This window comes from Perca flavescens, chromosome 11 (genome assembly GCF_004354835.1).
Source record: "Perca flavescens isolate YP-PL-M2 chromosome 11, PFLA_1.0, whole genome shotgun sequence".
Lineage (NCBI taxonomy): Eukaryota > Metazoa > Chordata > Actinopteri > Perciformes > Percidae > Perca > Perca flavescens.
Genome location: NC_041341.1, coordinates 27,811,699 through 27,839,659, shown reverse-complemented (window position 1 = coordinate 27,839,659; position 27,961 = coordinate 27,811,699). Strand labels below are relative to the sequence as shown.

The 27,961-nt window shown below is 41.3% G+C and overlaps 1 protein-coding gene across 1 annotated transcript; it reads right to left on the bottom strand.

The window, feature by feature from the left end:
• Positions 1-1,108: 1,108 nt before the first annotated feature.
• On the bottom strand, positions 1,109-27,961 carry wnt6b (wingless-type MMTV integration site family, member 6b). Its single transcript, XM_028591395.1, has 4 exons — positions 27,160-27,961; positions 16,315-16,535; positions 3,965-4,269; positions 1,109-2,633 (listed from the first exon to the last, which is right to left on the bottom strand). Exons 1-4 carry the CDS (start codon positions 27,237-27,239, stop codon positions 2,172-2,174), a joined length of 1,068 nt encoding a protein of 355 aa, XP_028447196.1. The 5' UTR covers positions 27,240-27,961; the 3' UTR covers positions 1,109-2,171.

Below are 27,961 nucleotides of genomic sequence, written 5' to 3'. Positions count from 1 at the left end.
GAAAAGTCAAGTCAAGACCAGCATCTTTTTGTATTTGATGTGTGATATTGACTCAAAGGCTATGCTGCTAGAGACAGGTTGATATAAAAAGAATTGGGGTCAAATTATGCTCTTATTATTGCTATTGCCTAAGCAAGAATGTTGGGCCATAGTGAGATCCTTAATCTTTCAATGATTCTACAGCACATTGTAAAAAGAAAGCAATGTCTTGACTTAAAATAGTAGATAATACAATATCCTTAGAGGCTCAAAAGGTTTCATAATAGTCAGTGGTGACCTTGTAGATTAGCAGGCAGTTTATACTGTTGACCGTTTACCAAACCCCTCCCACAAACAGCAACTGTCCAATCATAGCTTAGAAACTGTAACAGGGCATGGCAGGTCTGTCAAACTTTTTCTCCACATGCTGAAGTGATGTGCATGGGGCTGTAGTAAGAGTGAAGCTCCACATATAAAGAGTTTGCAAGGTGCACCCAAAAGACAAGGGTAAAAGTATGCTAAAGAATGGATTGCTCCAATGAAGACTGCAATAGTTAGCACCTAAAGTAATAACCTAATGCAGCTACAAGTCAGTTGGCACTTTCTACCAGCTCATTAGCGTAACTAGCTCGCAATAGCTGATAAAAGATTCCAGTAACAGTTGTAGCTGAAGCCTGCTTTTGTCCTTCTGGAATAAAGGACCCATTGCTGACTTTTGAGTGGTAAATATTGTGCTGTTATTGTAAACTGTATATGTACCATTTCAGAATGTAAAACTTGACAAGAGTAGCAACAGGAAGTAATTAAAGGGGACAGGGCTTAGCGAACACTCAGTTAAGGAAATTTGATTACTATCCGCACGAGGTGAAATCTAAAATTCTTTGGTTTTAGATGGCATTCTAGATCAAGCTCAGCTGTTGAACTGGTAGTGGAAGTGACACTAATAAGGCTATGTTCACACCGCAAGTCTTAATGCTTAATTTTGATTTTTTTGCTCAGATCCGATTTTTTGTTTAGCTGTTCTAATTACCTTTTAAAATGTGGCCTATATCAGATTCCAGTGTGAACTGTTTGCGGTTTGGAACTGACCCGCATGCGCAAAAGAACAATAACAATGACGTCAGACGCAGCACGCTGTTGCACTAAATTTAGGGAGGTTATGGAGGAAGTTAGCATTTTCGCTTTTATTTCAAAATAAAACCGCTACGGGCCTCCACCAGAGTTTCCTCTGGCTTTGCCTTTCCCAGGCAAAGTTCACCATCTTTTGGGTCCTATCGCACGGGCTCACGCTCCACCTCCCCGACGGTGCGGGCGAGACGGGCCGGTGGTGCGCCCAACCCCGAGGGACCGGGATCCCACCTCACGCCCTTACTTTCATTGCGCCTGACTCGCGCGACCCTCTGACTCCTTGGTCCATGTTTCAAGACGGGTCAGGCGGGTTGCCGACATCGCCGCAGACCCCCGGCGACGTGATGCGGTTGGGGCGCACTAAGGACAGTCCGTCCCGGTTGACAGCTGCACTGGGAGCAGGGGGCCCCGTCCCTCCCTGCGGAGAGAGAGGGCGTAGCAAGGATTATTGAGGTAAAAGTCGCATCAAATCTGCCTTGGTTTTTCATACTGTGGCCGCATTGAAAAAATGAAACATATCAAAGTGGCCTGAATCTGTGACCTGGTCACTTGACCCCAAAAAAATCTGATCTGACCCACATTTGCCTGTAGTCTGAACGTAGCCTAATAAGAAACCTCCATGCATAGGTCGTCCTCTTTCACTGAGATGGAAAATACAAATTTTCACATTCTTTGGTCCTTTTCATAAACAAAAAAATGAGAAAAATAGGTAGTTCAGAAAGAAACATTTCTCTATTTGACCTATTTTAGTCCCTGCCCTACCATTGTTTCCATATGGTTGCATTTACTTTCTGTACCTTTTGAACCTTTGGCCAGCAACTCTGATGTCTGTCAAAATTCCTGGGAACCAAACCAGCCAGAGCTGAGATTAAATATTATTTAAAATGAACATTTTTGGGGCATTATCTGAATGTGACTGGTGCAAAAACTGAAACAAAAGGATTACCATAAAAGTCCAAACCCTATTCTTCTTTCACACAAGCCAAACAAAAGCGAAAAACCTCAAAAAGTAACAGAAGTAACCAAGTCATATTGACTGCTGTCATCCTCAGTTCATCAGTTCATCAGTGACAGAGACTAAGTTCTTTTCGGACCAAGCATTTCTTGCACTGGACCACACAACACCAGTGGAAACGACACAGACAGTTCTCCTCTAACACCACTGTTTCCTCCCGGTAGCCGCGCTCGCAGCAAAGCAGGTCACAGCCACTGATGTCCATGGCTGTGCTGTTGCACATGCGCCCCCGCGTCCCCAGTGAGCCAGTTTTCCGATTTGCAAGGCAGAAATCGGGCGACTCGTCAGAGTATATCAGATCCTGCTTATCTGGTGGCTTTATGTTCTGGCCAACAGGGATCAGGGTCTTGCCATCGTTGCCTCCCATCACCTTGGAAGCGCCGTTGAAGCGCTCCAGCAGGCGGTCGCCCACCTCACGGAAATGAGGCATCTTCTTCCAGCATGTGCGCAGAGTGCATGACCCTGACAGGCCGTGGCACTTGCACTCTGTCCGCATGTAGAGCTTCACCGCCTGGGAAGGGAAAACATGGAGCAGTGGGTGGGTTTAGGGTTTTGGGTGGCAGGGAAAAGCAGAGAGGTGAAGGAGGGCAAATGGGGGACACATATGGAGAAAGAGAGAAGGTTGAAAAAAAAAGGAACAAAGGAAACTTTTAAACTTGTACCCTGAAGTGAAGCAGGACTGCTTTTGATGAATGGCAAGTTCTCTAAAGAAGTAATTTATTATTGTGTTTTCATGATATATCACAGACAAAGCCACTGGATCTCACACACACGCACACACACACACACACACACACACACACACACACACACACACACACAAACCACAAATACACACACTGATAGATAGGTAAGATAAAAGCAGACGCTATTCAGAAGGAATTTAACTCCCCAACCCCCCTCTCCCTTCATTTTGCCTCTGGCCTTCCTACATCTAACAAGCCTTGACAACAGATCATTCACTATTACTGCACATAATTAACCCATCACACACACACACACACACACACACACACCCTGCAAAACGTGTATACAAGCGTATGCGCATGCATGTACATAAACAAACATCTGCAGCATGCTTATTTCTTAACCTCTGTGCATTTGTGTGCAGCTCTCTGCTTTTGTTGGTTTGTTCGCTAATGCTGCAATTGGACTATATCCCAAAATACTCCCCTCTCATCTCTACTTGCCTTTGACCCCAACTAAAGTGAACTTTGCAACTCTGTGTTTTGCTTGTGCATGCGTCAACATTTCAGCAAGTGGGTGTAACAAACAGACACAACACTGACAGCTTAAAGTAAATGTAATGTGGAAGATTTACCGAGGTATATTTCAAATCAACGTAATTAACTAGTCTCGAAGTTGCTACTTTATTTCCACTCTTTCGTTAGCACGTTGACTCATCAAGGCCATAATTCACTCGGCGCTCATACGTGCAACAAAGAGGAACTTTAAACTTCTACAAGGGCTGTGGAAACATAAGAAGCTACCTGCCTCGGAGGCTTAAAAACAAAATGTGTGGCACGCTCTTGTTTTTGTGTTTCAGAAACCTGATTCTTGTAAGAATATCAGCTTACGCAGCTACACAAATATGGCTCGGGGCAATGTCTTTCTCTTTTGCACGTTCGTGGAATGATGGAACATTCCACAGGACAAGCAACACCTTTGCTGCTAAAATCTTTGAGAATAGTAAAATATCACGCCTGTGCGCAGTAGCAGTAAACATATTTTTTTTGTTCAAACATTACATTTGTATTTCGTCTATTTCTAACTCTGCTCTTTAAGATGTAAACAGAAACTGCACAGACATACTGAGGTATTCATTCGGAAACTATTTCTTACCAGCCGCCCAGCCTCGTTGTTGTGCAGGTCAATGAGTGTCCTAATGTCACTCTTGCCCCTTCTCCTCTTGGCGTCCATAAACTGTTTCGACTTTTCATACCCAAACTCCACATCATCTCCGCAGCCCCCCCACTCCCACTTGACTCCATCCCCAGAGGGGGAGGATGAAGACGGCCTTGGAGGTGCTCTGTTCCTGGTCGCCTCACAGCCACACTGTAGGAGGTCTCCCATACTGCAGGCCTGGGTTACGGCGTGGGTCACACCAGCCGCCGTGATGGCATAAACAAACGCTGTCTCCCGAATATCTACAGTAGAAGGGACAAGCAAAAGAGGACTTTTAGTTTGTTGATTGGTTCTAACTTTTCTTTGCACACACAAGTGCCCAAAATGCAGGATACTGATAACGGATAACATATAGAGAAATCTGTCCCATGTTATGCTCATTCTCAGGTTCATACTTGTATTTTGGGTTTGTACTATAACATGCTTACATGCCTTTATGTTTAAAGGTCCCATGGTATGAATATTTCACTTAATGAGGTTTTTTAACATTAAAGATGCAGTAGGTAAGAGACATATTTGCTAAAACTGACCCTATGTTTGAGTAGAACTACATAAAAAAAAAAATGTGGCTCCTCTGGCAGCACCTACAGCCTGTAGTGTGATATGCAAAGATCCACCGCTTCCTGTTTAGATTTACCAAGCAGGGCCAGGGGGGGTGTTTAAACTGTGTGTCAATCACTGCTCAGGCACACGCATTCATTCTTCCTCGTGGTCAATCACTGCTCAGGCACACGCATTCATTCTTCCTCGTGGGGGGAAGGGCTTAGGAGACAGTTTGGGCAGTTTTGAGTAAGGGGGGGAGGGACTGAGAAGTTGTCGATATAAATCCTGGATCTTCACAATCCTACCTACAGCACCTTTAATATCAGTTCCCCCAGCCTGCCTATGGTCCCCAGTGGCTAGACATGGTGATAGGTGTAAACTGAGCCCCGGGTATCCTGCTCTGCCTTTGAGAAAATGAAAGCTCAGATGGGCCGATCTGGAATCTTCCCTTCATGATGTCATAAGTGGAAAGGTTACCTCCCCTTTCTCTGCTTTGCCAGACATCATGGCTTGCAAACAAGAAAAGGTGGCAGTTGGTCAAGGCCACACCCCCACCCTCCAACTTGCCCCCCCTCTCTCTCCACCTCAATAGCATTTAAAGCTACAGACACAGAAATGGCACATCCTAAGGAAAGCTCATTGTGGGACTGGCTCTAATGTCTGTAATTCTGCACCAAGGCTGAATTTCAGGAAAGAGACTTCAGATACAGTATTAGGGGACCACTAAGGTCTATATAAAAGCATGCAAAAAGCAGCATGTCATGGGACCTTTAAAAAACTCATTACTGTCCTCAAACTGTCTGTCTGAATATACCTGTAGTCACCCTTTGTCTGAAATGCTTTGTTTTAGCACCTGTCTCTGCAAGCCCCCCCAGTATGCTCTGATTGGCCAGTGTTTCTGGGTCTTCTGCATCTGCACTCTCTGAGTCTCTGCACCATCATTGCAGCCGGGGAATGACTGTAATGGCACTGTAGCGACACTTTCTACCTATATATATATATATATATATATATATATATATATATATATATATATATATATATAGTATAGTTGTGACATCAAAGCTGTTCGTTTCTGAAAATTGTCTGTGTGCATTGCTCTGTGGATTGGAATTTACTAGCTAAGCTAACCAGCTAAGTAGCTACCAAAATAAAAAAATAAAAAATAGGAATATATATAACAAATGTGAAACTATACCTTTAAGTAATACTTTATGTTGGAAACAAAATTTAAACAGGAAGTTCAAAACTATGGTTTTTATTTCTTTATAAACCAAGCAAAAAAAAAAAGGTCTGAGAGCATATTTCTCTCACTGCATTCAAAAACCAAGTTTGTCTTTTTTGCATCAGAAAAATATTTTATTTTGAATCAAAAAGTTTTGCCTGTAAGTGAAAAGGTTTTACTTACAAGTCAAAAAGTTTTGAGTCTAAAAGATGACGCGAGACAAAAATGGCTTTGATAACAGTTTCTATTGGTGGGTTTGACTGGGCATGGCCACACCCACATTCAATAACAATGTATGGTACCGTGGTACTCAAAACTTTTTGACTTAAAAGCAAAACATTTTGATTCAAAATCAAAACTTTTGATTCAAAAACGCCCTGCAGCGCACTGATATGACATGAACTACTACGACTACCATTTGAAGTCACTTTTCCATTATTAATGTGACTATTATTTGCCACTGTTCATCACATCCCCAACCGGCCTGTCAGACACCGCCTACCAAGAGCCTGGGTCTGTCCGAGGTTTCTTCCCAAGAGGGAGTGTTTCCTCGCCACTGTCGCACTGCTTGCTCTTGAGGGAATTACTGTAATTGTTGGGGCTTTGTAAATTATAGAGTGTGGTCTAGACCTACTCTATCTGTAAAGTGTCTCGAGATAACTCGTGTTATGATTTGATACTATAAATAAAATTGAATTGAAATTGAATTGAATTCAAAATAAAATATTGTTGTGATTGAAACTTGGGTTTTGATTGCAGTGAGAAATATGCTCTTACATTTTTTTGTTGTTGTTGTTGCTTGGGTTATAAAGAAACAAAAATATCGCCATAGAAAACAGGTCCAGTAATTTGGAACAATAGGTTTTAGAGACTAGAACGAGCAATCCTAAGGCTTTGACCTTTTTCATTTCAACCCTTTCAGCATTATCATTATGAAACAGTGGCATGACATGCACATTACCTACACATTAAACCACACCACATTCAGACATCTTTTAATCATACTCAATCAATCACAAGGAAAACAACTGGAAAAAACAGGGAGCACTACAAGTGACATAAGCTAGTTTCCAGTCATCCATCCGTCCATCCAGTCAGTTAATATCGCAGCTACATGGAACAGGATAAAAGCACCTTTCTCTCAATCCTGATCCATTACTACGATCTCAAGCATCACGAGATTTGTGGTGCTGAGAGGATGGCTTTCTCTCTCTCTCTCTCTCTCTCTCTCTCTCTCTCTCTTGCACACTCATACACACCACAGCTGCTGGTTTATTTTGGGTGCAGAGCTTAACACTCCTGGCTGAAGGCATGTCCAACCACAACTGCAAATTGATCATCTGTCCTCGCCAGTGGCTTCAGCATCATTCTCACCATCGGCTCAACACGTCTTTATCCTCAGTTGTTGCAGCTATGAAAGCATCTCAGAGACCGACTGGGCTGAAATAAGAGAATGCTTTGTCGTAAATATCTTTTATTTTTTTTAAGATTATTTTTTGGGGCTTTTCCCTTTATTATAGAGTGACAGTGGATAGACATTAAACAATCCGTTGTCCTCTTTGTCCAGTGACTTTAAATTCAAACTTAAATCTTTCTTTGATGGGAGATCTTTATCTTTAACAGTTGATCCAGGACCAATTCAATGTCTAAAACCTTCCAAATCTTTCAAATCCTTTTAAACCTCTGTTTTTAGTTACTGGAATTAAATTTAACATTGTTTAGAACAGGAGGTCCAGGACCCCTAAGGGGTCCTCAGAGTCACTGCAGGAGGGCCTCCAAATGATTGTCAATTTTTGAATTGAAAGTTGTTTTTCAAAAATGAAAAATGGCTAAACATAATTCCCACATATTATTAGTAAATATAAATCCCCATTGATGATAGGCTTACTGGCCTTGATGTCTCTAAGATAGCCACTCATCCTAAAGATTACTTGTGCCCCATAAAAGATGATTTATAAATCATGTCAACAATTCATATTTTAACAGCTTAGTATTCTACACACTAAAAGGTATGTATAAAGGCTTTAGGCCGCACTACACGTTATTGTAGGCCTTGTTTATTTGCAACTTAAATTCATACAATATGTAGTAGGGGGTCCCTGTCCATCTCTCTTTCAGTTTAGGGGTCCTTGGCTTGAAAAATGTTGAATATGTTGAATGTTTAATAATTGTGATCCCATAAAAAGACCAAAACCAACAATGCTGCTGATGCTACCTACATTTTTGTCCAAAAACAATCAAAAACACATGAACATTGCACTCTGTGATATGTTCCTTCATTACAATGAACATGGGCAGTGTAGATTCTTTCCAGTCAATCCTGAATACACTGTCCTGCTGCCATAAATACTGTACTCACTAGAGGACTAAATGTGAAGTGATCCGCTGCTGAAAATAGTCCCAAACAAATGCACTAATTATTCTACAGTTAGAGTTTGCTAAAAACTACAGTGTCCACGTGTTTCAGGAAATCGCTGAGCCTTTTTTAAAAATGGAGATATATATTTGTCACCTGTTAAAGATGTATGTCATCAGACATGAATGAATGGGCTTTGGGCTGAGTGCCACTGTACTGAGAGACAGATTAATGCTTTGCTGAAGTCCGGTCTGTTCATGGGATTTGTTGACAATAAGACTGTAAAGTTTGCCTAGAAACAAGCAAGCGGTGGGAATTGTTCAGGACATTGATGATTTCAATGGCAGGACTCTGCCTAGATAGATGAGAAACTAGGGACTGAGTATATGTATGTGTGTGTGTTAGACAGAATGAGAGGAAGAAAAAAGAATAGCCACTTAACAAGCCATCGTATGTGTGTGAGCGGAGACTAAGTGAAAGACTTTTATTTCCAAGAGCTGGAAGCCTGTGAGCGTGCAGTCACCAACGTCAACACTGCCAACTCCATATCGCATGATTCAGTGAATGGGATTCATTAGGAATGGTAACACACACACACAAACACACACACACACACACACACACACACACACACACACACAATGGGTGGCGTGCGACGAGACCTGCACACCCCAGCATGCCGTGAAATCAATACCAGCTGTACACCCCAACACCCTGAGATGTCTCCAATGCAGGCAAATGTGTGTACGTTTGTGTGCATGTGCGAAAAGTATTGTTTTATGTTTATGACATTTCACAAAGAGTCAGCGTGTCTAATGTTTTGTGTCTAATCAAATTAACAAGTCCTGTGGATTTTTTTTATCTCAGGGTTTGTCTGGATTTGCTGTGGTTGTTGGCAGGTTCAATAAATCAGTTAATTTTATTTGTGTGTGACTTTACATGTACATGGTGGTGCATGTAGAGTATTTTTGCAACTCTGTGTGTGTGTGTGTGTGTGTGTGTGTGTGTGTGTGTGTGTGTGGGTGTGTGTGTTTGCGTGTGGGCCTTATACCGTCCTTGCAGCTCAGTTAAGACCACACCTTGCTGTTCCCTGCTGTTCAGAATAGGGCTGTGATTTTAAGGAGCAGCAACATACTCAAATTAAGATGTGTCATCTCCAAAACCTTCCTGGATTTATTAAGAGACACTTGTGTGAAACATCAGCAGCACACAACTTAATATTAGTACAATATGGTGATAGCTACACGAGCTGTGTCCAAACATGTCCTCAGATGCACTGGTGAAACACTGCCGTACAGGAAATAAGCATGAGGAAAATGTCATGTTGATACATGTTTTAATTCAAGCAAAAAAATGATTGATCTAATTATCAGTATGATTGTTATTTTGGTTTATTTAAAAGAGCATCAGTAACCTGGAGGAAAATAACATCCAACTAAAAGCAGACAAACCGAAAGAGAGACAGAGGAAATAAAAAAAAAAAAACAGAGCAGAGGGTTGAAACTAAGAGAGATAAAATACAGAGAGAAGCTATCAAAAATCGGATGATTTGAGGCACCCTGTTTCATATTTTCCTCGGAGACATGAATTCCAAACAAATTCTCTGCCATGGCGGATGTCTGGGCCTGTCTACGTCTGCTTCTAATTCCAGAAGGCCCTTCAGCAGGAATTAGCACATATTCTTTTAATACTCTGACTTTTAGGGAATGGGATGTTAAAGCCGAGAGTACTTTAATAAGAAATCATCTGTGAGCACCATCAAATTATACTCTGTGATATTAGGCCAATGTAAAGGAACTTTGAGCTAAGTAAGCAAAGGTACAGGTGGAAATAAATACAAGATAAATCTACAGTACAAGAAAAATTATCTAACACACAAAAGGAGGAACAATTAACAGCACTTAACTAACCTTACCCAATGAGCGGAAATTAAAATGAAAGCAGACCTTGAACATGTGTGGACCTACTGACATAACATGGACATAACAGTTATCTGGGAACCCAAAGACTGCGATGCTTGGAGTGATTATTGACAGGCAGAGATGTATCACTTCATCCATCCATTTTGAGACTGGCCAACCAAGAAATTCAACAGCATCAGTCTTTTGTGTAAGCGCTTCAAAACGACATCTGTTTACGCATTAAGTGACAAAGCCCTAGCAGTAATTATGGGAGCAAACACTGAAGTCAAGGGATGTCATCACAGAACGACAAAGTCCATGTAGAGGTCAGGGCAGATGGTCAACAAAATATCGAAACTTAAAGATTGATTGCTGTAACCCGTTTCCAGCTGTCAATTGGGAACGTCTTAATTATTGGAACCATGACGACAAAGGTCCCATTACGTTAACAAAGTAGTCATTTTAACCCAAACCGCTGTGTTTCTCTAGCATGAGCAAAGTACTTACTTTAATCCAAACCACAATCTTTCCCTGAACCTAACCAAGTTGTTTTTGGCCTAAACCTAACCAAACCCAAACAATACACATCATAAAACTTGAATTTATTTTTCAACAGTGATTTACAAATGTTTCAAAAGGCACAGACAAATGATGTCGTCCTGCCGATAGGGGGGTCAGACCACAAAACGCTTCTATGTGACTTGAACAACAAAGTATTGTTAGATATTAAACCTGTGAACACCTCTACGTCTCCATGTGAAGCTATCTCGTAACCACTCTGCCACATATTATATCAATACAAACAAAATGTCATAAAAGAAATGATGTGTAGGTGTAGAAAGCAACACACTGCAGCACCCTTTCTTATTGATGCCAAAACAATACAGCCAGACATGTATTACTTTATTCATTTAGACCCAATCAGCATTTTATGTATGACACTCTCTCTTCACATGAATCAAACCATGAAGAGTGTTGTCACTATCAAGTTTGAGGGAATCACTGCATCATATTGTCTGCCAAACATACAGTACAGTGGTTTTACTAACTTATTTTAAATACCAGTTAAATACGAGAAAACACAAAGTATGGGTAAAGGTGTAAACATGTGTATACCTGTCTCTGTATACCTGGGAAAGTCATTAATGTGAAAATGTTTCACATGATTGATGACTGGTTTAATTACTTTGCAACCACTGTACAGCCCAGAGCAGGAGTCCTTGTTTATTCTACAGTAGTACAATACTCCACACACGCATACTGTAGACAATCTATAATGACTTCCAAAGAGCCGCTACATCCCTTATGTGATTACTAGCATCACTGTATGCTGGCTGGCTCACACCGCAAGTCACGACCGCTCTATGGTCGGTGTGTTATTTAAACAAGGTGGAAAGAAAAGAGGATAATAACTACCAATTAATGACAATGAACCAGAAATCTGACCTTGTTTTGAAGCTGAATGAAAGGTTTTGTCCAGAGGAGAGAACATTTCAATTCCGACGCAAAATAAGTTGTCATCCTTGTGTCGACATGTTCATTCATTCACACTTGCTGCAATAAAGGTGTAAGATTACGGTGTTTCAGTAATGTTGTGAAATCAACTAAAACCCCTATAATACACCCAACCACACACACACACACACACACACACACACACACACACACACACACACACACACACACACACACACACACGTGGCTTCATGCAAAAGTGTTTAAGTGAAAAAGCAGATATTTACACCATACCACATGCATGTGTGTTTGTGTGTAATTTCAGTCCTACAGCTGGATATGTGATGTATGCAATATCATCATCTAACAAATTAGAATGAATGAAGTATATACAAACACACGCACGCACACGCACACGCACACGCACACGCACGCGCACACACACACACACACACACACACACACATACGCACTCACTTATCCCATTACACCACTGACAAGCCTTACAGTCAGACACATGTTGACACACGGCAGCCCTGCTACCCTTTACTGTAACATGTCACAAAGTAGAGCCCTTTTCTGAGGAAGGTTGACTAATGAACACACCACACGATATAATTGCCGTTTATGTTTGGATAGTGGCTTTGTTATGACTGTTCAATTATAATCCTAACATAAGCACACACTGAAATATTCTTTGTCCAGACATCCAATTTACAAAACCAAACCAGATAGCACACAGACATCATCATTACCACACACTTAGACCAGTGTTTAGTGACTATTGCAATCACATTAACTACGAGGTTGATGTGGTACAAAGTATTTACTAAAACACGCTTCCAAACATGCATGTAAACACGGAAAATCATTTTTTTCTGGCAGCAGATGAAGGAAAAATGTATACACATAGACATGTGAAACTTATATTAGGGACTGATGCATCTACATAAAACATGTTAGTTGGAAACATACAGCTAAATAAGGCATGCAATGCATTAATAGACCAAAGGGAAGCAAGGAAGACCTCCAACTTTAAAGCCAACATTCAGTGGTTCCACCACCCCACCCCACCCCATTAGGATTGTCTCATTTCTATACAAATAAAAAGTAATGTCATTAAAATAATTTTGAAGAGTCTATTATCACATACAATCTAAAGAGAGGCCAATGAGGTTAAGTAAACCACTTAGAGAGGGTGAACATTAAATACAAAGGCACTTTTATTTTGACATTTACTGCTACTCGTTCATGATAATCAGCCATTAGGAGCAGAACCAGGTAATTGAGGACAAAGACTTCAAAACAGAGGAGCACTTTGGCCCCCCTTATACATAGACAGGCAGGAATTTATGATTAATTGCAACTCTGTCTTCTACTGGTATATTCTTGTCCCCTTTTCCCTCTCTCTTCCTCTCTGTCTCAATCTATCTTTACATCTGCATTCTTTTTTCTCCATTCTTTTTCCTGTCAGAGACAATGGCAACACTGTGTCAAATGAGATAAGAGAAAGAACATGCTTTTTAACTATATAGTCAGGTCCAGCTACTGTGGCTTTGGGTCCAAATCACACTAATATAGATGGCTGGTGTCCTTTAATGTAACAAGCCAGTGTAAAAATGTACCTTGAGTGGTTTAAAGAGAGAGAATGATTTCAAGGAAGATTCTGCATTTTAAGTGGCTTCATGTTCATTAGCTTAGTGTGTGATTTAAAAAAGATTACACTGCAATTACAAAGACCTAAGAATGAAAGTCTCAGTATCCTAGTTTTTCTCTCCGAGGCATAAAACTATAGCCTAGAAATCTAGACGCACCCTTGTGGCAGCAAATTCATTTTGCAGCCAGGGGAGTCTAGGCACTCTCCGTTGGCTTGCGAGCTGGAAAAACCAAACTCTGGTCAGGCCAATCACATCGTTTATAGAGTCGGTAGGCGGGCTTATGGAAGCTGCTGCTGGGAACAGCGGTCTTCTGGAAGACTTGGAGTTAATCTTTTCTTTGTGAAAGGAACAAAGAACGGCACTGAAATCATTCTTAAAAAAGGAAGATGTGTTGAATCTATCAACTAGCTTCGCTACCTTCTTTGTTGCTCTGCCTGGTTGTAGCGCTATCCTATTGCGTGTAGAGGAAATTTGAAAGACAACCGTTTATCCCGCCTCTCGGATTGAGCCCTGTCAATGGTGAGTTCCCAGACCCTACATCTTGATGTGGGTCTGGCTTGTCAGGCTAATAAAACTATATATTGATGACAGATATCAGTTCCCCACTGCAACATACAACACAATTAAGTTTGAGAATTAGCAGAGTTTGGAACAGGACAGACACACTTTGTCTTTACAAAGGATTTCTATTTTAAAAGCGGGGACCAGGAAAACGTTTTGACACATGTAACTGCTATTTTACATATTTCTGATTACTCAAAAATGTAAATATTTTTGGCTTTGTCTCAGCAGAAAGCAACAACATTAACACCGTACACTTAAATGTTACAGTACATGCGTATGTATTCCCGCTGTCGGCTTTTTCTTTTCAGCACAGGAAAATTTTAATGTTTTTGTCACTGTCAAATGGAATTTTTAAAGAGAACTTGATTTTTGTATGTACACTGAAGCCAATAAGTAATTACAAGTTTTCCAAAATCGGAAAGTTACGCAGCTTTGATGTAAAAAGTAGAAAGAAATTGAAAATAACAATTTAGTATTGATTGTTATATAACGGCATTGGAAAATTACCAGTAATATGATTCACATTTCACGTGACACTGCCTTGAGACGTTAAAGACAGGCGAGCGCACAACTTCAGTACGCACATCTTCCAACGAGGAGACCCAAAATGGGTATAATAACACACTTGACACATTTTTTGTTGTATATTAATATTCGTTATTTCTTGTTGACTAAGCACAGAGATAAAGGCTCTCTGTGGTACCAGTCAAAGACGAGACAGGCAGCTCTCTATGAATCTAATCATACAAGAGAAAAACCAACACAGTAATTGGAGAGGACCTAGCGGTGACCCAACATCAGTTATATTACAGACTTCAAAGAGTTGGAGGAAGATGTTAAGAGATCTTAAGAGAGATGTTAAGAGAAAAAGGCAATTTTAGCTGATTATTTCAAGCGTGCCCAATCTGATGAAGAGGAGAGTCAGTCAAGTGTGAATATGTCTGGTCTGAAATACAACAGCTGCCCTTGTCTGTTGGAGTGCCATCCGCCAGGGATCTGACCTCAAGTTGACGTAAGGCCTTCAGCTGCGGTCGTGAGGTCATGGGTTCAGAACCTAAGGTACTCACAGCTAAAAAATAGGACATGACAATATTTTTTTTGTTTTTTTGTTTTTTTTTAACTCTGTAAAAAGGCTTTTGGAAGGGCTGATGGAGACAGCCACAAAGTTGATTATGAGAATTCCAGTCTAGGTCTAAGTCTAGGTCAACAGTCAAAAATCCATAGAACTAAGTCACATCCGAGTGTTTTCATTTGTTAACAAGGAGCTGAATGCTTGCTCTTGGGGGGAATTGTTGGGTCTAGATCAGGGGTCTTCAACATTTTTTAAGCCAAGGACCCCTTAACTCAAAGAGAGACGGATCAGGGACCCCCTACTACATATTGTATGAAATTAAGTTGTATTTTAAACTCTGTCTACAATAACATGCAGGGCGGCCTAAAGCCTTTATACATACCTTTTTAGTGCATAGGATACTAAGCTATTAAAATATTTGTTGGCATGATTTTATAAATTATGTTTTAATGTTAAAAATACATTTGGCACAGTGAATCCTCAGGATTAACTGTATCTGTGGATGGTTATTTTAGTGACTACCTTACCTATAGGGCAGTAAGCCTATCATCAATGTGTTGTATTTGTTATATTTTCAAATAATATGTTGGAATTATGTTAAGACATTTTAGTTTTTGAAAAAACTTAAAAAAATTAACAATAATTTTGTAGCCCCCCTGTAGTAACTCTGAGGACCCCCTAGGGGCCCCGGATCCCCTGATGAAGATCTCTAGTCTAGACCTACTATACCTGTAAAGTGTCCCGAGGTAACTTCTGTTATGATTTGACACTATAAATAACATTGAATTGATTTAAATTGAACAAATCCAAACAACTGTTTAATACAATTTGGTTAATGTTGATGCTTATTTAGTGAGTTTATACCTGTGTAACAATTAGACAAATTACTCATTAAGGGTTTGCCTGCAGGGGTTATAGTAATAGTTCCAGATCTTGGGAAATACACTTAGCTGCCTTTTTGCCAAGAGCTACAGTAGATAAGAAAATTGATAACCCTATCATATCTGTCCATTCAATATGAGGCTACAGAGCCAGGAGACTGACTAAAAACAGAGGGAAAGAGTTAGCCTAGCTCTATCTACAAGCGCCTCGAAAGCTCACTAATTGACACCTAATATCTTGTATGTATTGCTTTAACCCCAGGAAGTCCCTGTGTACAGATTTAACAAACATGAACTGTTAGTAAGCTTTAGCGTGCTTCCAGGCAACTTTTTTATCCTTTAGACAGAGCAAGGCTAGTTTAGTTTAGTTTATTCGTTTATAATGTCGTGGACAGTGCCCCTTAATTAACTATACAGTAAAAGGAGCAGCTTTAGCCTCAATGGCTAATTTCCAGCTGTAGTCCCCAGCCAGCTGACAATAGGCATCCTAAAATACAATGGTCAACATATTAAAATGAGTTACATGACATCTATAATAACAGCAGGCTTAAGCAAAAAGGGTTAAAACATACAAAGAAGGGGGGAGGAAGAGACACAAAAGGTAGTTATCAACACATTCCTCTCTCACTCACCTTGCTGCAGTATTTTGCCAAAGTACTTGTTGTGGCTAGTGCAGTTCCAACGGCGGTACCTGAACTGGTACTGGCACTCCCTGATGCCCAGCCTGGCTCCTTTGGCCACCTCACTGACAATCTCTGGCTGAGTCTGGCACAGCTCAGCCTGCTTTCCCGCCAGACGCTTCGCTTTCCTGCAAATGCTGTTGGGGTCCATCACCAGCGGACTGCCTACCGCCCTGGAAAGGTTTACACAATGTTAGAGCAGAGTACAATCTCTCAGCAATAATATTATAACAACAGCAAGTTGCTGCTTTTCCTTTTGGTCGGCAACACCTGTTAACTTAAGCACACAGTAAACAATGTGGCTGCCCTCATCAGCAGCCGCAGACCAAATGCAAGCTGAGTTCTTTCTGTGGCTGCTAAGCCTGCCAAATCTACCCACCACTTCTCAGCTGTGGCGACAATGTGCTTCATGAATAGGCACGTGGGAGACAACAGAGCACCGAGTTTCCCAGAGGAATCTTAGCTCTGACGTCAGATTCACAAGTCTGTATTTTGCTATTGGACTGCACTTGGGAGAACTGTGTGGTCCTCTCAAAGTTGAAAATGAAACAGTTGGAAGTCTCTTACTGTAACAGACAGGCCGTTTACAGTTGATCTTAATGCTAAGTTGATTTTGGTAAACCAGAAGGCAGACTTTCTAGATTTCCTGATGATACATCCTCTCTGGAGATTTTGTAGCAGTTAAGAACTTCACCGCTTTAACCACAGATATCCCTTGAATCAGCGCTGCTAAAACAATTCCCAGATTAAGACCGGCTAAATGGAAAAAGCACATATTATATTACTAAAAAGAACCAAAAAAATGAATGTTTAAATGTGTAAATCAAGCGTGCCTCAAGTAGTGCAAATATTTAAAACATTAAAATATATATACATACATCTTGTATGTGGACCCTGGACCTCCTCAATAGTTTTGACTGATGATTGTACTGTATATTATAAAGATAATTTGTTTATTCTAACTCTTAATGGGAAAGAGGGGCTTGGCTCTGCCACTTAGAACCACTGCCAGCATCTGTGGCCACTTCAGTGGCATTACAGGAAAGTGGCTTTTTGAGATGACTTTATTTCCATTATTTTTCTCTTCTCCTAGTCTTAGCTGTCCCCCACTCATACCCTCTATGCTGCTAACATTCAATTTCTGTTCTCACATCCCTCTTTCATTTACTCCATCTCTCTCTTGACTCTTCTCAATCGTTGACTTTCAGTCACTGAATCTTAGCAGATGTGATCCATAACTTCAAGTTTTACCATGAAATAGCAGTCAGGAGGGTATGCATGACCGAGAGAGGAAGAGCAAAAGAGTGAGAGTGAGCAAAAGACTACCTCATAGGTTTTCATTCAGCCTTGTCCCTGTTAATCGCACCGCCTGATATCATTCATCTGCTTCGAGAGTTTGTTTTAAGAAGCAGAACAAACACTCTCGCCAATCCCCTCTCCTGGCGGTCTGATACCGAGTAAGACATTTGCACTCACACACATGCATGCACATTCATCCTTTCATACTCAGTCCTTGTGTTATGGAATTTTTATGTAACAAAGCTATTTATATCACAGACGAACATGTCAACACATGATTGAATGAAAACACCATTCACAGGGAATCTTCTCATCATCTTCATGAAAAAAACTGCCCAAAAACTGTTATCCCCCAGGACTTAAACATGTGATAATGGCGGACAACATGGATTATAGTTATGGCTTCCTTGTAATTCATTCTAATAATTCAACTCATCTGAAGATTAGGGGGAGTAAAAATCCAGTATGAGCAATGATATCTGGTGTATAAAGTGGAAATTATAGTAAAAGTGAATAAGTGCATTGGCACATAAGCATGAATGCATCAGAGCATGCAATAACACAATGTCTACACAAACACACATACACACACACACACCCACTGCTGCATTCCTGCAATAAGTGTATTGACAACATCACTATGGAAACAATGCTGTATTTCTTACTACAGGTGTTCTGTGTGTACAATGTGTGCAAGAGTGTGTGCAAGAGTGTGTGTGTATGTTCCTCAAGTGTGTATGTGCGTGTGGAAGTCACAGAGATAATGAAATCATACAGACAGTCTGTATGTGTTAATTAGCAGGTACAGGTACAGTACTTAGCAACGCACACGCCCTCTCAACAACCACTCATTATATGCCCACTGCTATCAGGCTCTGTGTGTGTGTGTGTGTGTGTGTGTGTGTGTGTGTGTGTGTGTGTGTGTGTGTGTGTGTGTGTGTGTGTGTGTGTGTGTGTGTATGTGTGAGAAAGAGAGAGAGTGAGATGCATGCAAATGTATTTCTATACAGTTTGTGTAAATTGTTATGGATGTAAGGAAAATACTTTGTATTCTCTTGTTAGTGTGCATGTGTGTGTGTGTGTGTGTGTGTGTGTGTGTGTGTGTGTGTGTGTGTGTGTGTCTGTGTCTTTGTCTGTGTGTCTGTGTGTGTGCGCTTGTGCGTGTGCACATGCCAGGGGCAGAGAAGCCAGCTCTGTCAGCAGCTCACAATAGCTAAGCCTGGTTTTTACAATGGGAGGTGTAGAGTTGTAAAACTATAGCGAATGTACTGGATGAAGTTTGGATGGATTCCTGGAAGTAAGAGCCAGAGACAGTTAAAGGGCTTTGACAACAAGAGAAAGGTTTCCTTATGATCTCCTTTTGCAGTGTGGACTGATGAAAACAGATAAAGACAGATTGTTTCTCTGCCATATCAATCCGTTTAATTAATTTCAGAAGTATCTTTCTAAGACTGAGCAGCTGCGCAACAGTTGCAAGGGGATACTGGAAACAATGGAGGAAGACATTGATTAGAGCAGAGAAACGAGCAATAGCAGGACTTAATGAAACTGGTTGAAGGCTAACCATATAGCTGACCTTTGTTAAAGACAGGGTTCTGTACAGATTAAAGAAGGTACAAAACTAAAAGTGTGAAATGCCGTAGGATAAAATCATCTCTTCATTTTGGTTGAATGCTATCTTCTTAATCCCCATTGGACTGTCTTCAATATAAATTTAGAAACAGGGCACGGTGGGAATGTAGTCTCAATCGGAAAGTGGAGTGAACTGAGGTGGAAAAGCACATTGCTGGCGATATACCCAAAAATGGGGTGCGATAGTTGGATAAAAGGATGACAGCAAGCGCCCAGCATTCTTGCCCTTGTATGGAGATTGGTACATAAAAGTGTGCATCCCTGCAAGGTTGAATAGGATATGGGAATAAGTCATGGTCGACTCCAAAACGTGCATGTGGCAGGTTTGAAAAAATTAGTTTTTAACAAATTGATCAGAGCTAGGGTGGCTTAAGGAGGTTTCAGCCTACTCTTGACTTCTCTTCTTTCTTTTGGTTTCCAGTAGCAGTAGTGGACAAAATGGTGCACTGAAGTAATGTCCATCGCATCTTTTACTGTATACTATATGCTACTGCTAGTGTCTGTTTGTCTCCTGCTCTGTGGCCTTTTGCAGCCTCAATGAAGCTTAGAAAATACACTCTCCTGCCTCAATATAAAGATAAAAGTGACCCTCTTAAAGCTCAAATACTCATGGAATGCTTTAAGTGGATGCATACATACACACAGATGCAGTTTGCATGCAAAATCCCACATGCACATTTATCCAAGCACACACATTTTGTGCAGGTATGCACAGAGATAAAAGCACACTTGAAGAATAAACTACAAAGCCAGACAGTAATTATATCCTCTTCATGCAAAGTGCCACTGTCATTTATGATACAGATAACTCAGTCATTGATATAATCAGGGGCTTTAAGGAAACACTGTCTTGCATGAATAGCTCTTCAGGATGATAAAGTCCCAAAACAGAGATAGGGGCACATACAGTAAGAGATAAAACAAGACAAAGCAACAAAAATACCCAAATCAAAAGCCCTGGTAGCAGGACTGTTTGTGCTGCTACCACCTGCGACAAGTTAACAGCTAGTCCAATCCAAGCCCTTTGCCTTGTGGTTACTTGTGTTGCTTGAAAAATCTACATAAGCTCATATCAGTGATATGTTTTTACATTTGTTTCTGTTTTTCATAATGTGGCTGTAAATTTGGAAAAAAGAAAAGGTTATTCAGTGTTTTCTGAGCCCAGAGGTGGGTCAGAAAGAGATTAATCATTGGTGCTCAGAGCAACCTCAGGTTTCATTAAGGATCTCACGGCACCATAGATAAAGTGCTGTACTGTACGGGGCCCTTCTTTTTTTTTTTCACTCCGCCCACGATTGAGTGAATTTCATCCCTCCTTAATCCCCCAAGTATGCTGGAGATGAAGACAGTCACGACAAGCGCTAGTCTGAGACACCAGTGTGAGAGAGAAAAAGAAACGGGTCAGAGAAGCGGTTAAAGAGAGAGCGTCGTAAAAAAATGTGTCTGGTGTCCCAAAAAAGAAATGAAAAATTGATGTGAACTAATTCAGCACCATGCCAGTGTCCCCGTGAGTACAGTGTGAGAGGGTCTGTGTGCCCTCAATAATTGCTTTCCTGTTTCCCTGACCCCGCAGTCTGGGACACGGCACTTTCAAACATGCTTGATCATGTTGTTTTTGCTAAAAACAATAAAGTTTGTCTCAATAAAACATTTCAGCACTCATAATTTCTATTGCACCCAATTCCAATAGCAGCAATTAAGTGTGACCAATGGGAAACCAACACCACCAAAACAATTTCACTAAAAAAAAAAAGACATTCACAAGTTTGTGCTGTTGTAACAATTTGGTACGGTGGCAAACCCAACAGCAGTGATAGCCAAAAAAAACAAATTGTCCACAAATGGAGACGAAAAGTATGTAGGGGTCAGCAATATCTATGAAATATGGAAAGTGTCACACCCTGGCTCAAGGGAAGAACAGAGAGGAGAGGACAACATATGGCGATGATGTTTGCTAAAGATTTATTTAGCAAAATATAAGTAAAACAATGATTATATGACCATATAAATCATCACACATCAATAGTTTTTTGCGTGTTTGAATGAGTGTAGTGAAATGTAATGAACAGAAAGAGTAACCACAAGGAAAAACCTAACCTAAACAACAAACCATCAGCCCAGGGAGAGAAAGAGGAACTGACTGAATCCACCAGCTTATATAGCTGAGCAGCAGCAGGCACTGGTGATAGTCAGTGATGCACTTTCTTCTTCCCTCGTAAAAGGGAATGACATCCCAAACAGGAAGTCAAGAGGGCTGAAATGCCAAGTTTATATGAAGGTTGGTGCTTTTTGTACCACACGTATCTAAAGAGACAAGTATGACTGAGAGAAGTAGCGTACATCAGTATATAGCTATCTACAAACTAATAGCAAGTAAAGAGGGGTTCATACTAACTACAGATGCTAATTTAGAATTTTTTTTTCTGACCAATGGCCGACCCTTGTTAACGAAAAACGTGCTCTGGTTTAATTGGCATATCTTTAAAGCTTTAGTGCGTTACTTTTTGATATTAATGAACGTGAGTTACATTCAAGCCATTGCCAAATGAGTTGCTACATAGCTAATTAAGACTCTCAGCTCCCCACATCTCTCTCTGTATTTCTCAGTATGGCTATGTTCAGAAGATTGTGGCGTCCGGTGACTATCTCGAGCAGAAGCTTGAGTGAAGATAATTACCTCTTCTGAAGAGTCCATCGTGTTTTTTTAATCCTCCATGTCCTCCTTGGCTACTAGCAACTGCGTTGCGGAGGGGTGGGGGCTAGTGCGTGATCACGGAAAGGCTGTTTCATGTGGACGCGCTGTCATTACTTAGAATTCCTCATGGGGGCGACAGAAACTACACACTTTAGCTTTAACCCAATCACAATCATCTTGGGAGGCACTAAGCGCCGGACGGAGCAACGGTGCAACATTTTTAAAAAGCCTCGGGAAGGAACTTGTTTTGGTGGAACATATCTGTTCAGAGGTTGTTTTAGTCGTGCAACAGAAAACTCAGATTGGACAGACAGTCTAGCTAGCTGTCTGGATTTACCATAGTCCTCACCCCCAGAGTTTAGAACGCCAACACAAAGAAAGCGGAAATGAGGGACATCTGGCGTAATTCGAAGCGGCACGTGAACAATGCCGGAAATGAAACCTCGTCGATGTAGACTAACCGATCACCGACAAGCAGGCAACCGAGTCCCTCGGTCCCTAGGCTCATCGGTCCGGGAGGCTCGGACATACTTTTCCTGTTCAGCAATGATGTAGTGTGTTGTTGTGACGCATGCAGCCACTTTCCCAGTATAGCACCGTTTGCACATCCGCGCCACCGGTACAAGTCTGCAGCTGTTCGAGCCTGTTGCCACCGCATCAAAGTTTGCACGGGCAAGTTAACTAGCACTTGAGAAATAGATTGTATAGCGTTTTTCTTTTCCCATGCAACACACTTTTTTAATTACTTAAAAAAAAAAAAAAGGGATAGTTTTTTGTGGCCAGTCAGTGGTAGAGCAGGCGCACATATACTGAGAGGTTTATGCATTGACGCAGAGGTCCAGGGTTCGAAATCGACCTGTGACAAATGTCCTGCTTGTCTTCCCCCTTTCTCTCCGCTTTCTCACCTAGCTGTCCTGTCAAAAATTAAAGGCGGAAAATCCAACAAAAAAAATGTTGCTGCAGCATCACGGTCATCCCAGTCTTTAAATACATTTTTGAAATGGAATTAGGCATTATATATGTTGTCATTTTCACTGTTACATATTTTTACAACTGAATGTCAGAGGCCACAAATAAAAGCAAACTGTAAGTAGTGATTAATTTGTCAAATTTGAAGCTTACTTGTTTACCATTTCAGGCAGTTTGACAAATGAGAGCAGATAAGAAAACTGTGATTAGACTGGAAACGTGAAACAGTAACATGAACAGTAAAGAACCAGCAAGGATTCAAAACTCCACACAACAGAAACTCCAACTTTACACAGGAATCTGAAACACATCAAAACCTGTAACATTGCAAGCTTCAATGTTACGTTTACATTTCAAGCCGGCTTCTGCCAACCCCACAACTGTGAGAACAGTGGTTGCCCCTCTTTGCCGAATTGTAGAGGCAATTTGGCATTTCTTGGACCATTTTTACCCTCTGCCCTGTATATTTCTGACACTGGAACATATTTAAAGTATACTGACCACGAAATCCCAAAATGCATGCATGCACAACAGCGCAGACAAACACACACACACACACACACACACACACACACACACACACACACACACACATAAACACATTTAATTCAGTTCTGTCCCTGATGCCAAACCCACATCGTCATTTAATCTTTATCTGTACCCATCTCCCTGGTCCTGATTAGACATCTAGTTTTTCAGACCAGGAGTGGAGTGGACAAGATAAGATCTGTTACAATGAAACTCTCCTCTGGTGATGATGGAGGTTTGTGTGTGTGAACGTGACAGTATGTGCATTTATTTTCCCATAACTTGAATGAATGAGTGCATACGTACATCTCTGATTGCATGTTAAACAGATTAACCAGGATCCACTGGTCGGACATGTATTTGGGCTGACACGCACATAAACAGAGAAAGCTAAAACACACACACACACACACACACACACACACAGACAAATGGAGTGTGTGCACCTGTAGGCCTGTGGCACGCTCCAGGCGGGCTGTCCGCAAAACTGGGCCTGCAACACACACACACAGAGCAAAGTTGGCCCTGCTAAGCACTGCAGTCAAAACCAGTATACGAGAGCAAAGGCATTCCTCACTCCTCTGAGTCTCTGAGCTGTGCTCTCTGCTCTCAGGCCAAATGATTAGAGTGCTCTAATCATCAGAGGCTCTGAAAGGACAGCTATCTCCCCGCATTTCATCTCTCTCACTCTCCATCTATCACTGCAGCTCTCTCTCTCTCTCTTTTCCTTCAGCGACAACCTATCTGTATGATAGGTATTTTCCTTCAAAAGACAAGTATGGCTAAAGACATACAGAGACATTGAAGAGGAGCGAGCATGAGACAGAGAAAGAGACATGTATTGATGGTATGTCCAGCAGCTTTCAACAGAGAGCATCATTGTGCTGGCAGACTGGGGAGCAACCCACAGGTGTGGTTTCACCCTAGCTGCACCACAGTCGGCCACTGTGTGTGTATGAGTGTGTGAATCTGTGCGTGAATGCGTGCACGTGTGTGTCTGTGCGAGTGAGTGTGCAAGTGAGCCAGCAAACAAGTGAGTGAGTGAAAGAAGACGACAATGTATGTCAGTGGGGATGAAAAGGAAGATTCCTTTTCCACGACAGTTTGATTTAAAATAAATCTCCTAAACCCTGTAGAATGTCCTGCCATGACATGAGCATTACAGTGATTGAATATATTTGAACACAAGGAGCTACTTAGTCAGAGCTTTTTACAACTTCACCGTAATAAATTACAATGTATCACTTGTGTTTTATTTCTTGTTACATGGTCTTTCATGTCTTACAATTGATCACACCACACATTAGGAACGATGCTTATGTGAACATAAAAACTAAATATGGTACTGTATATGTCTTCTATATTGGTATTTGTTTTATTTAACCTTTTCTTTTTGAAGTGCATTCAGCCCTGGTAAATGATTTAGATTTAGCCCAAATACACTTATTGTTTGAAGGCAATGTAAATGACTGACCCCTGTAGGGACATTATTTTCACTTTTTCCCTCCACAGCTGGGTCACAGCACAGCTACAGACCAGCACCCCTCTGGCTAGAAGTGACTTTGTCAATACCATGCCCTCCACCCACACTGAAGCGGCATTTTTCAATCCCGAAAACTGTCTCCAGTAACCCCATCTCTGAAACATCCGATTTGGCCTGCACAGGGAAAGCTGAGCTTTTGGAAAACGGTCACAAAGTTGTTCCCTTTGCGATCATAAAATAGCGATTTAGCGTTGCAGTGTAGGACTTTCTTTTTGCCTGATCAACAGGTAGCATTTTTGAGGCAATATCCAAATACCATACGTGCCAGCTTGAATACAACAGAATTATATGTAAAAGAGAACAAATTATCACTTTGTCTTTATGAAGACACACTAATGATGGAGAGCATTTAGCGGGGCAGGACAGAGGTTTACCCAGCTGAGACTCAGTAGAGTAACCGGACTGTGTCTGTCCTTTAACTGATCCACTCTTGTAGTTTGCCAAAAAACAAAAAAGGGGATGAAGAACAGATTTTGAACTGTGGCATTTAAGTGTGGATGTAGATCTTTATTAAAACATCCTGAGAACACACGTGTGTATGCATGTCGTTCACACATGTGAAGTGCATTTTCTTGATCAGTGCCACCCCAGAAGATAAAAAGCTTTCCAACAGGGGAGCTTGCAGATACATTATGTCCTCCACCTTATGGTCTGTTAGCATGCAATGTTAACCCCGCTTTCCAACAGGATGAGAGGTCACCTCAAATCAGTAACTTAACAAATTTATCAAATCAGTTATATCATTTAAGGCAAAGGGGGAGCAGGTCATTTTTTTCCATTCCATTCATATCCAACACATTCTGTAAATACTGATGGAAAGTGTTCATTTTTCTAAACAATAGTAATTCTCTGTAAGTTTAATAAATCCCCACAGGTTACCTGCGCCCACCTCACATCTATGATGATTGCATGTGAAGTAACAGAATAATGGAGAAGTTCCCGTTCAGAGACCCGTCTGAAGCTGCAGTCCATCTGCCAGTCATACAAGGACATTCTGTAGACTTACACAGCCTCTGTGACACTACAACCCACACTGACCTTGACTGGGCTGTGAATGAACAGTGGGAGGATTCGCTGGGGAAAAAAAATCACAAAGCTTCACATTCAAACACTGCCGCTTTACAGAAGTGTGTTGTGTGTGTGTGTGTGTGTGTGTGTGTGTGTGTGTGTGTGTGTGTGTGTGTGTGTGTGTGTGTGTGTGTGTGTGTGTGTGTGTGTGTGTGTGTGTGCGTGCGTGTGCGTAGAAATATTGGATGTTGTCTGATGAAAAACTGCACACAAGAAGTGAAGCTCTACACAGACACACAGACAGAGAGCCACATAGAAAATATGTTATCAGTAGATCTGCAGGGTCTGTCTGTCTGTCTGTCTGTCTGTCTGTCTGTCTGTCACACACCTTGCGGAGCTGAGTCTATATGGATTGTTTTATGATGACATATCCACTGCGCCTAGAGGGCCACCTGACATTCCTGACTCTGAACCCCCATTACACACACACACACACACACACACACACACACACACAAAAACAAACACACACCACCTCCACCAATCTCCCTGTCCTCTCTCCTCCATGTATCACTGCAGGCAATGAGCAGCAGACACCTCTCTCACCACCCAGTTTTTCTGTCTCTTTGTCCTACACCCTGTTCTCATTGAGACATATCTTCACTTTCAATTCAATTCAATTTTTGAGGGTGATTTTTTTTTTAATCATCTTTAGCTTTGTTTATTTCAATATTGTATTATATGAAAAGCATAAAAAGAACGAAGTCTGAATAATTGTTTGATTAGGCTATATATTTTTTTTCTCTTAAATAGATAAATCTATTTATTATTTAATTTTATATTTATTTATTTGATCTATTTTTATGGATTGCAGACTTGAATATGATGGTCGTATTTGTATTTGGACCCGACTCCCATGATTCCCAGCTATCCGTAATTAGGTGAAAAGCCGGCAAGCTAATGCTGAGTGATGGTGCTGCTGTGGGGTAAATACAGTATAGAAAACATGATGACGCCCCATGTTTGTGCGCAGAAATCAAATAGTCAAGTGAGATTAATTTAAATCCCAGGTTGACACGAGACAGACAAACATAAAACACGTGCTAAATAACAGAGCACTTACCACCAGAGTCCGATGATATTGACCGGACAGAGCAAGATAAAGAACAGGGCCAGCTGGATCCGCGATAGACGAACCGTCATGGTGAACTCAGCAAATCCTCGAGGAGATTCCACAGCAAAAATTTAAATTACTGACGAGCTCAGCCAACACCGAGTTGGATGACTTCTTAAATGCATAGGAGGATCTCGTTTTCTGACGGTACGCTCAGCAAAAGCTCACTGGAAACTGTCTGTCAACAAGAGCGCAAAAAGTTCCTCATCCAACTCCTCTTCTCTGGGGCGCATCTTAATGCGCAACAAAGTTGGTCAAGAGGCTACTGAAGAGATGTCCGCTTTTAAAGGTGTGGTTAACCTCTTCATTGTCGTTCTGCTCTATCTATCGCAGCGCATTGCATGCTTTCAAAAACGGTCTGACGAGAAACGAGAAGTGGCTCCAAGTCCTCTCTGCCTGCGAAACAGCGCACGGTGGTTGTGAGGACACTTGGAGTCTCGCCACTCTTTTGTGGGGGGTGGCGGGGGGGTTATTTGTAAGAGTGAAAATGATATTAAACAAGAAGAAAAGCAGTGCTGAGTTGATAAGAAAAAATAAAATCTTGGTCTTTTGGGTTGCAGCTGGAGGTTGGCCGTTCTCTACGCACTGATGAACTTGGGGGAAGTAATTTTTCGGTGCGCACCGGCTGCAGGTAGAGGCGTCTGTGTGCCACAGTCTGGTCGATGTGTTTTCTTTGGACGATAAAGGGAGGAAAAAAATGCGCTCGTCTTCTTCCACCTCGGTGTGACGTCGCTCCGGGCGAAGCGAAACC

Coding starts and splice junctions, on each gene's coding strand:
- wnt6b (XM_028591395.1), bottom strand. CDS start 27,239: ATGACGGTTCGTCTATCGCGGATCCAGCTGGCCCTGTTCTTTATCTTG. Junction 16,536..27,159: donor AATATCATCGGACTCTGGTG/GTAAGTGCTCTG, acceptor AAACCTTTCCAG/GGCGGTAGGCAGTCCGCTGG. Junction 2,634..3,964: donor ACAACGAGGCTGGGCGGCTG/GTAAGAAATAGT, acceptor TTCCCTTCCCAG/GCGGTGAAGCTCTACATGCG.